A 15,390-nucleotide genomic window follows, 5' to 3' on the forward strand; every position below is an offset into this window, starting at 1 on the left:
CCTTAGAGGTTGAGACTGGGGAATTAACAACAAGGAAACAAGGAAATGGCAGAGACTTTGAACAAGTATTTTGAATCTGTCTTCACAGTAGAAGACATAAAAAGCGTCCCAAGAATCGCAGAAAATGAAGAGGCAAAAGCGAGGGAGGAACTGAAAACAATTACTATCACTGGAGAAAAAGCACTAGGAAAACTAATGGGACTAAAGGCTGATAAGTCCCCTGGACCAGATGGCCTGCATCCTAGGATCTTAAAAGAAGTGGTGGCAGAGATAGTGGGCTTGATTTTAGGAGCCCTCCTGAGACAGGGTCATAGGTGGGAATTGTGATGGGAGGCAAGGACGGAGGGCCCATCGCCAAGCAATTTTGCTGGGGGCAGGACTTTCCGCCCAGAGGCCAATTGTGGCCCTTAAGTGGCGTATTAATGGCCATTTAAGGGCCTCTTCCTCCCACATCTGGGATTTAACCAGTGGTGCGGGTGCCTCTGCCACATGGGGAAGTTGTTCAGTAATACGAGGTGCCCTCCCTTTGAACTTTGGGGTGTCCCACCTCCGTGGGCTATCTGTGGCCCATGGAGGACCCCCAGTGGGAAAAACTTCACCTCCCTGAAACTCCCTCCCCCTGCACTTCATGCCCACCCTCCCACCCCACATCGACAGGACTTACCTGAGGTCCGGGTCCCCAGGACTGGGCCTGGGTCCATGGCCTCTGCAATAATGGCAGTGGCTACCTCTCCCAGTGACACTGCTGATACTGCTGAGCTGCCAGCCTTGTCATTGGCCGACAGCTCTTGGAGGTTGGATCCCCATCTTTAAAGGGACAGTGGTCACTTAAGTGCTGGAACAACGTAAGATCACGCCTGGGGGGTAGCGACTTGGATAGGCTGAGGTCGGGTTTCTCCCGCCTTTTTGGCATGGTGCTGGGAGCCCCATCAGTGCTATAAATCCAGCCCAGTGGATGCATTGGTTGTAATGTTCCAAAATTTCCTAGATTCTGGAAAAGTCCCAGCGGATTGGAAAACCGCAAATGTAACGCCTTTAATCAAGAAAGTTGGGGAAGGGGAGGGGGCGGTGCCAACAGAAAACAGGAAACTATAGGCCAGTTAGTCTAACAACTGTTATTGGGAAAATGCTAGAATCCATTATTAATGAAGTATTATCAGGACATTCTGAATATTGATGCAATCAGGCAGAGTCAACATGGTTTTATGAGAGGGAAATCATGTTTGACAAATTTCTTATAGTTCTTTGAGGATGTAACAAGCAGGGTGGATAAAGGGGAACCAGTTGATGGAGTGTATTTGGATTTCCAAAAGGCATTCAATAAGGTGCTACAAAAAAGGTCACGAAACAATATAAGAGCTCATGGTATTGGGGGGTAATATATTAGCATGGATGGAGGATTAGCTAACTAAAAGGAAACAGACAGTCGGGATAAATGGGGCATTTTCAAGTTGGCAAACTGTAACTAGTGGAGTGCCACAGGAATCAGTGCTGGGGCCTCAAATATTTACGATCTATATTAATGACTTGAATGAAGGGACTGATTGCATTGTAGACAAATTTGCAGATGACACAAAGATAGGTAGTAAAGCAATTTGTGAGGAGGAGACAAAGGGCTGAATTTTACGCTGTCCCAGCGGGTCGGATGATGGCATAGGGGTGGTGTAAAATTGAGCGGGAGGCTCCGGGAGGCCTTTCCGCCCCGCTCCCGCTTCTGGCCAACTTTACAGCAGTTGGGCAGGCGAGGGGTGGGGGGGGGGCGGTGAAATGGCCCACCCACCTGAGGCCAATCAAGGCACTTAAGTGGCCACTTAAAGGCCACTTAACGGCCCTCAGCCGCCTCTACAGGTATTTTACCTGTGGCAAGCGGGCGTGCTGGGGACATGAAAGGCTGCCCATCGATAGCTGCCGGCCTTTCCACACGCCGGGGCAGGGGACGGGAGTATGCCATGGCAGTAGGGCACAGGGTGCCCGATTGAGGGCTGTCCCCGCCTCCCAACCCACCCCTGGGACCCAAGGTGCCCCCCCTTCCTCCCAAATGACCATCCTTGCTTTGCCAGGGCGTGCCTGATTCCCTCGGCGAGGCATCGAAAACGTACCTTGGACCCCGGCTCCATGGCATCCTCCTCAGTTGGCTGGGCTGCAGTCCCAGCAGTGGCCACCGCTGATTGGCCGGCAGCTCACTGGGGCGGGACCTCCTCCCTCAGGCGGGTGGAAGTCTCACCTCGGGACAATTAAAGCTCGGGGACCTGTAAAATGCGGGTCAGATCCTGGGGCTAGGCGGAAGAGGGTTCACCACTGACTTTACGTCAGTGGCGAAGTCCCGTCTGCCTATTGTAAAATCCAGCCCAAAGTGTTTGCAAAGCAATGTAGATAGGTTGAGTGAGTGGGCAAAAATTTGGCAGATGGAGTATAATGTGGGAAAATGTGAGGTTGTCCACTTTGGCAGGAAGAATAGAAGAGCAGAATATTATTTACATGGAGAGAGACTACAGAATGATGCAGTACAGAGGGATCTAGGTGTCCTTGTACATAAATAACAAAAAATTATCAGGCAGGCACAGCAAGTAATTAGGAAGGCAAATGGAATGTTGGCACTTATTGCAAGGTTGATGGAGTATAAAAGTAGGGAAGTCTTGCTACAATCGTACAGGGCATTGATGAGACCGCACCTAGAGTCATGTGTATAGTTTTGGTCTCCTTACTTAAAGAGGGATATACTTACATTGGAAGCAGTTCGGAGAAGGTTCACTAGGCTGATTCCTGAGATGAAAGGGTTGTCTTGTGAGGAAAGGTTGAGCAGTTTGGGCCTATACTCATTGGAGTTTAGAAGAATAAGAGGTGATCTTATTGAAACATATAAGATTCTAAGGTGACTTGGCAGGGTAGTAGCTGAGAGAATGTTCCCCCTTGTGGGGGAATCGAGAACTAGGGGGCACAGTTTCAAATAAGAGGTCTCCCTTATTAAACGGAAATGAGGAGGACTTTCTTCTCTCAGAGGGTCATCAATCTTTGGAATTCTCTTCCCCAGAGAGCAGTGGAGGCTGGGTCATTGAATATATTCAAGGTTGAGTTAGACAGATTTTTGATCTACAAGAGATTCAAGGGTTATGGGTGCGCATGCAGGAAAGTGGAGTTAAGGCCACAATCAGATCAGCCATGATCTTATTGAATGGTGGAACAGGCTTGAGGGGCCAAATGGCCTACTCCTGTTCCTATTTCTTATGTTCTTATGGAAAAACAGGAAGCATAGCTATAGTACTTCACAGACAGACAGCAGTCCTAAACAGACTGTTGGTGCCCAACGTTCTGGCCTCTGACTGTTTCAGTGTGTTATGAGTGATTCCTGGGTGTGCCAAAAATTCTTTAAATGAGTTGACTTTGTGTTATCAGACAAGGTCAACTCACTGTATGGTATATGCAGAATCTAAGCGGCAATTGTTACTTAAAACTGAGTGAAAACAGAGAAACCCTGAATAAATTCAATTTTTTGCACAGGAGCTTGTCAAGTAGATGTTGAAGGTAGTGCTGAATTTCCATGCTACCTGTAGTGCAACAAGATGCTTAATAGTCTCTGTGGGTCTTCTTGGGTCAGATGGTGCACATCAGTTAGTGTTTATATGTTAAACTTGAATCTTCTCAGACACAGCTCTTCCATCATGCTCAAGCATCTGACTCTATTGCAGTAGAGTTGTTGTTTAGAGTAATAACCAGTGTGAATCCTGAGGCTCTTATACTGATTGTGTCCCTGGGCTTCTTTCTGCTCTTTCTCTGTTAAGAGGTCACAAAGGTCCTCTGTAATATACACATTTGCAACTGCTGTGCTAATACTTCCAAATCTTCTGATGGAAGCTGTTGTCGACAGTGCTATCAAGCAGCACCTACTCACCAATAACCTGCTCACTGATGCTCAGTTTGAGTTCCGCCAGGGCCACTCAGCTCCTGACCTCATTACAGCCTTGGTCCAAATATGGACCAAAGAACTGAATTCCAGAGGTGAGAGGAGAGTAACTTCAAGACCGAGTGGGATATCAAGGAGCCTGAATAAAATTCAAGTCAATTGGAATCAGAGAGGAAGCTCTCCACTATTTGGAGTCATACCCAGTACAAAGAAAGATGGTTGTGGTTGTTGAAGGCCAATTATCTCACCCACAGGACATTGCTGCAGGAGTTCCTCAGGGTAGTGTCCGAGACCCAAACATCTTCAGCTGCTTCATCAATGACCTTCCCTCGAACATAAGGTCAGAAATAGGGATGTTTGCTGATGCTTGCATAGTGTTCAATACCATTTGAAACTCCCCAGAGGCAGTCCATGCCCACATGTAGCAAGACCTGAATAACATTCAGGCTTGGCTGATAAGTGGCAAGTAACATTTGCATCACACAAGTGCCAGGCTCCAACAACAGAGAATCTAACCATCTCCACTTGACATTCAACAGCATTACCATCACTGAATCCCCCACCATCAACATCCTGGGCATCGCCATTGACTAGAAACTGAACTGGACAAGCCATATAAATACTATGGCAACAAAAACATGTCAGACGTTAGGAATTCTGCAGTGAGAAACTCATTTCCTGACTTCTCAAAGCCTGTCCACCAACTACAAGGCACAAGTCAGGAGTGTTACGGAATACTCTCCACTTGCCTGGATGAGTTCTAACAACACTCAAGAAGCTCGGCACCATCTAGGACAAAGTAGCCTGATTGATTGGCACCATATTTACCATTTTAAACATACAAACCTTCCATCACTGGTGCACAGTGGCAGCAATGTGTACCATCTACAAGCAGGGGTCAGCAACGTGTCTACATGGACATTAGTGTCCGTGGTAAAAACTTTGAGGTCTGTGGTAACTTAAAAGTCTTGCTCCAAGCCTTTAAACTTGTGCTTTAAAATAACCTAGCTACTAGGCTATTTTAAAACACAGGTTTAAAGGCTTGGGGCAAAACATTTCAAATCGCTACGAGCGAAAGCAATTGGAAAGGATCAGGATCATTGGGTAATTGGGCTAGGTCCTATGGCCCGCTGAAGTTTTGTATTCAGCCAATCCACCAATCAAAAGTGCGAATGGTTTGCCTGTGTGCAGACCTCCATCAAATAGGAGCACAGGGGAGGTAGGACTAGCTTGGATGAATGGTGCCATCAATCAAGTGCTCCCTGCCCATGTCTGACCTGTGGAATCACCATGGAGAGTGTTGGTGTGAGTAGAACAGATAGGATGGCGCAAAGGAAAGCAACGATAAAACTAGAAAGAGAAAACTTCTTTGTGCCAGCGCAAGCTGTTTTTTTAAAGACAGACAGTCCACTTTTACAGCTCTCCAAATGCCCTGGTTTCTCTCAGAGTGCAGGACCGGAGCCAAGTGACAATGTGTTTCTGCTCCTGGTGCATGGTGGGCCAAGGGAGAAAGAGAGGGGGTGGGGATCACAGAGAAGGGGAGGGGGAGAGAAAGGGGAGAAAGAAAGGAATACAGAGGGGGAGAGAGGGGTCACGGTGGGGAGAGAGATAGTGGGGAGGGAGACGGGGACATGGGAGAGAGAGCAAAGGGAAGGGGGAAGAGAAAGAGAGGGGAGAGTGAGGGGGACAGAGAGGGGGCACAGAGGGGGAGAAAGAGGGGAGCACGGGGGGGAAAAGAGTGGGATAGAGAGAGAGGGGACACAGAGGGGAGGGGCATAGAGGGGAGAGAGAGAGGGAAGAGAGGGGGACACAGGGAGAGGAGGGGGGAGAGAGGGGTGGAGAGAGGGACACAGAGGGAGGATAGAGAGAGAGATGGACACAGAGAGGGGAGAGGGATGGTCACTCACCAAGGCTCCTTTGACAGCACCTTCCAAACCATGATCTAGAAGGACAGGGGCAGCAGATGCATGAGAACACCACCACCTGTAATTTCTCCACCAAGCCACACACCATCCTGACTGGGAACTATGTTGCCATTCCTTCATTGTCGCTAGATCAAATTCATGGTACTCTTCATTACAGTGTGGCTCACCATCCACTTCTGAAGAGCAATTAGGGATAGGCAATAAATACTGGCCTGACTGCGACACCCACATCCCATGATAAAACACAGAGAGGGAAAGAGAGAGAGGGGAGAGAAAGAGATCACGATCACTCCCGACAGATGACATCTCTCCAAATTCTCTGGATCACTACATCAAGTGTGCAGACAGACATTGACTACTTGTGCAAGCAAAAGCAATGCCAGGTATTTCACTAAATAGGGAGAAATGTGTTTCAAATCACATTGTGTTTTGATGGCATTAGGTTAGCTATACACTTTAATACAGATTAATTGCCCCATGTCCGTGGTTGAGTCAATCATTTTGTCAAATGTCCGTGGTGCAACATGTTGGTGCCTATCCCTGTCTACAAGAAGCACTGCAGCAACTCTCCAAGGCTCCTTCGTCCACGAACTCTACCATCTAGAAGATAAAGGGCAGCAGATGCATGAGAGCACCATGACCTGCAAGTTCTTCTCCAAGCCACACACCATTCTTAGTTGAAACTTTATTGCTGTTTCTTCACTGTTGCTAAATCAAAATCCGGGAACTCCCACCTGTACAGCACTTTGGGTGTACCAACACCACACAGAATGCAATCGCTCAAGAAGGTGGCTCACCACCATCTTCTCAAGGGCAGTTTGGGATGGTCAATAATGTCAGCAGCACTCACATCCCGTGAATGAATAAAAAAGCATTCAGCTAATGTCAGGTGTGCTGTGGCGCTTTTCAAAGGGCCACTTATTATTGTACATCAGTTTCCAATGATTGGCCTTCAACAAGGCTTTCTTTTCAACATTTTTGTTAAGATTCATTAATCCATTTTGGAAAGGTTGCAATCCCACAATCTGTTAGCACTTTTCAGAGATTTCATTGGTTAAAGACTGCCAGGCAATATCACTAATTTTGTTGCTTTTTTGGATGGTTTGCCGTGCAGATAATAAAGGGCATATTTTAACACAGCTCCAGAAAACAACAGAATCAAGTGCTAGCAATTGTTTAACAGTAGACTAGAGCATTAACAGTACCTTCCAATGTCATATTTCCTGTAGTGCTAAATTTAGCATTTTTGTACTTTTTATTTACAGGTTCAACTTCATCGAATAAGGTACAAAAATAACAGTAACACAGGAAAGTACAAATGCCAGTACAATCGGACAGTAGATTGAACAACTTGTACAGTAACATGATGGCAAGAACAAGACACAAACTGAGCAGTTACATACACAAAATGGTAAAGTTACTTCCATGCTACTATCACATGGCAGTACATTTCCTTTAAATAGACCTTGCACCAAGACTAAGGGGCATTCTGGGCAACAACATGACAGTCATTGCTGCGAACAGGTTAGATATATTGACCCGAACTTTACGGTCAGCGGCAAGCAAATAACGCTCACCATTCATTATGCTTACATTGCGCAGACTTTTCACGGGCTTTTAAGTGGCAACCTACGGTCATTGGGAGTCTGATACAGCATGGCACCCTCTACAGGGGATCTGGCACCTGTGTGAACAGGGCCAGCAATGGTGTGGCTCTTCAACCAATCAGATTGAAGAATCCTTACTGTGCATGCAGAGTCTAAACCAGGGCGTATAAATTGGAATATTTAATTCAATGTAAAATTATGTGCAGAAAGCAAAAGAGAGGGAAAGAAAGATGACATTAAGAGAGGGACATAAAAGAAACAGAAAGAAAAAAAAAATATTTTAAAAAATCTTCAACAATAATTAATATCTGAAGGAATGAGACTCGATACTTGTAAATGTTGATTTTCAGTTGCAAAGTGGTTGTTTGGTAGTAATTAAGACTTATCATAGCATTAACACTTGAATGGGCAAATCTACATTTTTTTTGGCATGTTTAGTTGGTATCTCGTGGGTAAGTATTGCAAATTCATGCCCTTCCTGTAGCTTAATTTTGAATTTCTCAGTGGGATACCTGTGTAGTGAAGCTGGTAGAGGAACAGGCCAAATAGAACAGCAACATCCTGATATTTGCCTGCAGCTGCACATGTGTGGATGCTGGAAGTTTCTGTCCAATTTGCTCCATAATAACGGTGAGCAACAATAGACTCATCGGTAATATTACTGCAAAATCCGCACCATTAGAACAGCATTTAAGGTTTATCAAATAGCTATCAGAGTATGATAATTACATTTTCTTTAACATGGTTTATCCCTTTGTGGAAAAATCATCATAAGAGTTGAATTCCTGTGGTTATATTAAATACATATCTTAAATAGAATCTTTACAATGCATTGTAACAACTTGATCTTACAAATGCCATTACCATGTGGTTGTGTGTTAATTTCCTTTTATAGTATTGCAGATATGTGGAATATGAACATAGAGATGCATAATAAAACAGGTTATTTAAATGACTGAGGAAAATATGAGATTTTAAAAAAACTATCAAACAAAAGACATTCTGGTGGGGCCATATACCAAGATGTTGTGACACCAAGGACGTGGGATTGTAGCCACAGATCTCTCCCTTGTGAGCTTGTACCTTCAGTTGGCTTATCCAAAAGGCATCCAGGCACTTCTCATAGAAAGAAAGGGTGTATCCACTTGTGGCAATATCCTGCATTTTCTGTTTGGCAATCACCATGTGGAAGAAAGCTAGGTCACCTGCCTATGCACTCAATGAGGAACCGTGGGTGATGTAAGAAAAAATAGGGAGAAAAATTAACTTCAAAAATTGATTGGGCAGAGGAGGACTTGTCATGAAGAAAACTTGCATAGAATCTCATTTTTATATACATGCAAAGAGCATGTATGTAGATTTACTTTTGAGGCCCTATGCTCTGGAACTTGTACCCGGCACTGTATAAATACAAGTTGTTGTTTTTGTAAGCACTGATGGAAATATTGGTTTCAAAGTTACACTCTAAGTGGAAAGAGATGTCTGTTCAACTTCAGCCCTGTTAGATAACATAAAAGAGGTCAAACGACACAGCGCAGTGGTGTTAGAAAACTTACTTCATCAGACCTCAGTGCTCCCAAGAATATGTAATTTTTCATGTAGCATTGTGCCGCATGTGTAAATGTACATCAACAGTGTGCTATTTGAAAGGCTGGTACACCAGAGAGGTAAGCATTTGGTGTACACTTTACCACAACAACTTGCGATGTCAGAAAGAGTCCCATATTGTCTTACAGATCTGAGAATGAAAGAGATGCCAAATGGAAGAGAAAGCACATTGAATGGAGTTAGGGGCAAGGTCTGAAAGAACAGTTGAAAACAAACACCTTTAGTTGACTTTTGAAAACAGGGAGGGAAGAAATGAGGAGAAGGAATTTTGGGAGGGAGTTCGGGGTTATGGTGGCTGAAAGAAAGGCCACAAATGGTGGAAGGAGGAGAGTGAAGAATTAGTACAGGTAAGTGTGAGGTATTACATTTTGTTAAGAATAATAAGGAGGTGATATATTACTTCAAAAATAGGAATCTAAATGGGGCAGAGGAGCAAAGGAATCTGGGAGTACAAATACACAAATCGCTAAAAGTACTGAAACAGGTTAATAAGGCCATGAAAAAGCAAACAAAGCACTAGGATTTATTTCTTGAGGAATAGAATTGAAAAGTAGAGAAGTTAAGCTAAACTTGCATTGAATCTTAGTTAGACCACAATTGGAGTATTGTGTACAGTTCCGATTGCCAAATTATATAAAGGATATAGAGGCATTTTGAGAGGTTGCAACAAAGATTTACAAGGATGATATTAGAAATATGAGGTTGTATCTACCCTCAGGAAAGGAAGAACAGGCTGGGTCTCTTTTTGAGAGGAAACACAAAGTGATTGTTTTCTCTTGTGGGGAAGAGCAAAACTAAAGGCCATCAGTATAATATAGTCACCAAGAAATCAGATAGGAAATTCAGAGGAAACTGCTTTATGCAGGGAGTGATAAGAATGCGAAACTCACGACCGCAGTGAGTGGTTGAGGTTAATACGACAGATGCATTTAAGGGGAACTTAGATAAATATATGAGGAAGAAGGAGATTGAAGGTTATGCTGGTAGAGTTAAATAAGAAAGGATGACAGGAGGCTTGAGTGGAGCACAAACACCAGAACGAACTGGCTGTGCCAAATGTCTTGTTTCTGTGCTGCATATTCTATTTAATTCTATGTAATCAGTACCAGAAAAGCCACAGGTGTCAACAGGGATACAGAGATGAAGAAGAATGTGTGGGGCCACGGGGCCATTGGATGATAAGAGAAAGGATCTTTAAATTGATTTGTCGGGGCATGGGAACCGAGTAGAGTGTAGTGAGGGGCTGACTAATGGTAATGGGAGGCTTTGAGTGGGAAAGGACACAGCTGCTACAACTATGATATAATTTTGTATCTCCGGCAACTAATGTTTTGCAGTGAAATTAGTCAAGCAGCCTCAGTATAGTCCTCCTGGAACATAAAACAAAAGCAAAAAGTCACCTTCAAACCTACCTCTATTAAGAACCAATTCACTTAGTTTGTTCACAGGGGCCATGACAATAGCTGTAGCAGCATAAGAACTGGAAACGGCACACTGATTCAGTAATCTGGGCTGTACTTTGAGTTTGAATGCCACTGTGCTATATAAAACTCTTGGTTACTTAAGCTACAACACTAGTAATAATATGTATATATGAAAACTTTTGACAAAATGAAAAGAAAATATGGGGCCAGATGTTGCTGTCGAAACGATGGTGAGGCTAACAGCACTCACCGTTACTAAAGTGTAAATTAGACACCAACTTCTGACACCGCATGTTGCAGTTAAAAGTGGAGATTAAGCAATTTGTAGGTGCCCTGCTCCTCTGGAAGCTGTGCTATAATATCTCAGAGAGATTCGGCATTAAATGTATTGAATGGCATAAAGTAACTGATATATCCCCATGAAACTCATCAGAGTTAAGATTTATCTATTGTAGTTACATTTTTATTGGCTTGGTAAGTCTTCATTGCTGCCAAACAACCTCTCTGGCACTGAAAATTATCTTTTACATGTGTCGAGTCTCATTCCTTCATGTTTAAACGATTGTTGGAGATTTTAAAACACCACTTTTGCTTTCATCCCTTTCTCTTAATCCCATCTTTCTTTCCCACTTTTATTTTGCTTTCTGTACTTGATTTGACCTTGAATTAAATATGCGAGGGGACACTTCCTGCTTCAGACTGTGCTGCTCAGTATCATTTCTTCAACCTGATTGGTTGTTTGCCCTGTTCACACAAGTCTCGGATCCCTTGTTGAGGTATAGCGCAGTATTGGCTCTAATTCCAGTAAGTTTCAGTGCAAAATCTCATAGAAAGTCTGTCGGCATGTGGAAGTGTTCACAGCTGAGAGAAAAATCCGCCCCGTACTTTGCTCCAAACATGAACATTAATTACTTTACATTAACTCATTATCACACTGAATTCAGTGCAGTTGTTCGGTGAAGCTACCATTTTGAGTGGTTTTACACGGTTGTCTCGTTGTGAGCTGTCCTTTTGTTTGTGATTAAATTTCCAGGAATGAGATAATTACTTCCTCTAGAGGGACTGAGAGACAGATTTATCCTTTCCTTCAATGTTTTCATTTTAGTTATCATGTCATCCCTGGCCACAATATAAACAAGTGGGTCAATGCAGCTGTTTAAACTGGCTAATCCCCTGGCAATCTGGTAGAACAGGTAAACAGTCCAGGAATTTCGTGCACAGAGACCTTCCAACTGATGAAAATGTCTGGAATACAAATTAAGATATCGCAAAACATGATAAGGTGTAAAGCACACGGAAAATAAAACCATGACAATGATTGCAAGATTCCTGGATCGTTTCTTCAAAGTAATGTCCAAGTTATTATTTCTGGTGAGAACTACAGCGATCTGACAATAACATACTATAATGGTGAGGGAAGGGATGAAAAATCCAGTTACAGAAATAACCTTAATGTACAGCAGGTACCCAATTAATTCCTCATTCACTGTAGTGTCGTGGCATTTTGTGCCATCAGTGTTCGTTTTAGTGAAATATAAATCCACCGCAGTTTGGGTTAAAACCAGCCCCCAGACTAGGACACTGATTAAGACCGCGTGACGCCGTTTCCATCTGCCCATCATCTTCATGGGGTGCACGATGCCCAGGTACCGCTGGACACTGATACAAGTCAGGAATCCGATGCTCCCGTACAAGTTCAGGTGGAAAACGAGCCTCGTTATTCTGCAAAACACTTTGCCAAAAAACCAGAGGCCTTTATTGGCGTAGTACACCACCAGGAACGGCAAGGTGATGACATACAAGAGATCAGCCAGGCCCAGGTTAAACACAAACATGTCCAAGCTGGTCCACTTCTTCCGTTGCAAACACAAAGAGACCAGCACCGAGCAATTTGCGGAGATACCCACCAAAAACACAATAATGTACATTGGTGGGATAAAATTATACTGAAATGTCTTGTTGACTTCACATTCTGCAGTTTGGTTAAGTTGTTTGATATCAGATATTGAAGAAACTGCAGCCAAAGTGCTTACTTCCGTCATTATGACGGTCCGAGAACACAAATTGCACGACTTGCCTTTGAACCTTAAAATCCCGCGAAGTTGAAACTTGAAGGTAATCTCAGTTGTCCCATAAACCAAAGGTCAACGAAAAATCCAATCCTGCTCAATTACGGAACTTAAATCTGCAGTTCACCAGATAAGGATATATGTTCAACAACAGAATACAGCAGTGTGTGGGTAGCTGAAAAATTCATTGACAAAACCACACCCACAAGGAGCTCCGACAATGATTCTAAAATCAGCCAATGTAAAGTCTTGTTACAGAACAATACAAACGTGTGAGTTAGAGGTGAATATTTCTTATTCTTAACTGCTACAGTGCATTTAAAACAATATATGTTTTTTAAAGTAATAGATTTTTAAAAAGCACAACATATTTATTTAGCACCTTTAACGTAATAAAACATCTCAAGGCGCTTTACAGGCGTGTTATAAGTCAAAATGAGACACGAGCAACATAAGATGATAATAGGGCAGATGGGCAAAAGCCAGGTTTTAAGAACCGTCTTAAAAAAGAGAGGTAGAGAGGAGGAGATGTTAGGGCAAGAATTTAATGCCTAAGGCAGTTGAAGGCATGACCACCAATGGTGGATCAATTCAACTCTGAAATACTCAAGAGACCAGAATTAGTTGAGGGCGGATATCTCAGAGGGTTGTGGAGCTGGAAGAGATCACAGAGATAAGGAGGGGCGAAGCCATGAAGGGATTTGAAAGCAAGGATGAGAATTTTAAAATCACAGTATTGCTTGACTGGGAGCCAATGTTCTTTCTTTGGGCCTCCTTATCTCGAGAGACAATGGATACGCGCCTGGAGGTGGTCAGTGGTTTGTGAAGCAGCGCCTGGAGTGGCTATAAAGGCCAATTTTAGAGTGACAGGCTCTTCCACAGGTGTTGCAGAGAAATTTGTTTGTCGGGGCTGTTGCACAGTTGGCTCTCCCCTTGCGCCTCTGTCTTTTTTCCTGCCAACTACTAAGTCTCTTCGACTCGCCACATTTTAGCCCCGTTTTTATGGCTGCCCGCCAGCTCTGGCGAACGCTGGCAACTGACTCCCATGACTTGTGATCAATGTCACAGGATTTCATGTCGCGTTTGCAGACGTCTTTATAGCGGAGACGTGGACGGCCGGTGGGTCTGATACCAGTGGCGAGCTCGCTGTACAATGTGTCTTTGGGGATCCTGCCATCTTCCATGCGGCTCACATGGCCAAGCCATCTCAAGCGCCGCTGACTCAGTAGTGTGTACAAGCTGGGGATGTTGGCCGCCTCGAGGACTTCTGTGTTGGAGATACGGTCCTGCCACCTGATGCCAAGTATTCTCCGGAGGCAGCGAAGATGGAATGAATTGAGACGTCGCTCTTGGCTGACATACGTTGTCCAGGCCTCGCTGCCATAGAGCAAGGTACTGAGGACACAGGCCTGATACACTCGGACTTTTGTGTTCCGTGTCAGTGCGCCATTTTCCCACACTCTCTTGGCCAGTCTGGACATAGCAGTGGAAGCCTTTCCCATGTGCTTGTTGATTTCTGCATCTAGAGACAGGTTACTGGTGATAGTTGAGCTTAGGTAGGTGAACTCTTGAACCACTTCCAGAGCGTGGTCGCCAATATTGATGGATGGAGCATTTCTGACGTCCTGTCCCATGATGTTTGTTTTCTTGAGGCTGATGGTTAGGCCAAATTCATTGCAGGCAGCCGCAAACCTGTCGATGAGACTCTGCAGGCACTCTTCAGTGTGAGATGTTAAAGCAGCATCGTCAGCAAAGAGGAGTTCCCTGATGAGGATTTTCCGTACTTTGGACTTCGCTCTTAGACGGGCAATGTAGGTCAGTGAATACAGGGGCAATAGGTGACTGGGACTTGGTGCAAGTAAGGACACAGGCAGCAGAGTTTTGCATGGCTTCCAGTTTATGGAGGGTAGAATGTGGGAGACCAGCCAGGATTGTGTTGGAATTGTCAAGTCTAGAGGTAACAAAGGTATGAAGGAAGGTTTCAGCAACAGATGAACTGAGGTGGGGCGAAGTCAGACGATGTTACGGAGGTGATGGCACAGATATGTGATCTGAAGCTCCTCTCAGCTTCAAATATTACACCAAGGTTGCGAAGTCAGATTTAGTCCCAGAGCGTTGCCAGGGAAAGGAATGCAGTCGGTATCTAGGGAATGGAATTTGAAGAAGGGACCGAACACAATGGCTTAAGTTTCCGCAATATTTAATTGGGGGAAATTTATGATCATTCAGTATTGGATACCAGATAAGCAGTCTGATAAATTGGCAACGGTGGAGGAGTTGAGAGCGCCGGTGGCAAGGTAAAGCTGGGTGCAGTCAGGATACATGTAAAAACTAATGCTGTGTTTTCGAATGATATCACTGAGAGGCAGCGTGTAGACGAGAAATAAGAGGGGGCCAAGGATACATCCTCAGGGAACACCGGAGGTAATAGTGGGGGAATGGGAAGAGAAGCCGTCAGAAGGGAAACTCAGGTTACGATTATATAGATATGAATGGAACTAGGTGAGAGCAGTTCCACCCAGCTGGATGACAACGGAAAGGCATTCGAGGAGGATGCATGGTCAACTGTGTGAAAGGCTGCAGACATGTCACAAAGGGCAAAGAGGGATAGCTTACAATAACGCTAGAATCATAGAATTTTGCAGCACAGAAAGAGACTATTGGGCCCATCCCACCTGTTTGGCTATATGAAAGAGCTCTATGGTGCCTTTGTCCACCACCTACCCTCCCACCAGCCCAATTTCCCCTTTTAAAGACTGAAAAATGTCAGAATAAGTTATCTGACTTCTGTTGGTATCTAACATCCTATTTACATTTCATCAGCAAATCCACATTGGAACATTTAGGCACACTCTT

At 44.3% G+C, this 15,390-nt stretch overlaps 1 protein-coding gene across 1 annotated transcript; it reads right to left on the minus strand.

Annotated features, from left to right (window-relative positions):
- Nucleotides 1-9,156: 9,156 nt before the first annotated feature.
- LOC137378468 (P2Y purinoceptor 1-like) lies at nucleotides 9,157-12,627 on the minus strand. Its single transcript, XM_068048798.1, has one exon. The coding sequence runs from the start codon at nucleotides 12,505-12,507 to the stop codon at nucleotides 11,446-11,448; it is 1,062 nt and encodes a 353-aa protein (XP_067904899.1). The 5' UTR covers nucleotides 12,508-12,627; the 3' UTR covers nucleotides 9,157-11,445.
- Between the last annotated feature and the right edge of the window lie 2,763 nt (nucleotides 12,628-15,390).

This window comes from Heterodontus francisci, chromosome 16 (assembly GCF_036365525.1).
Source record: "Heterodontus francisci isolate sHetFra1 chromosome 16, sHetFra1.hap1, whole genome shotgun sequence".
NCBI classification, from domain to species: Eukaryota; Metazoa; Chordata; class Chondrichthyes; order Heterodontiformes; family Heterodontidae; genus Heterodontus; species Heterodontus francisci.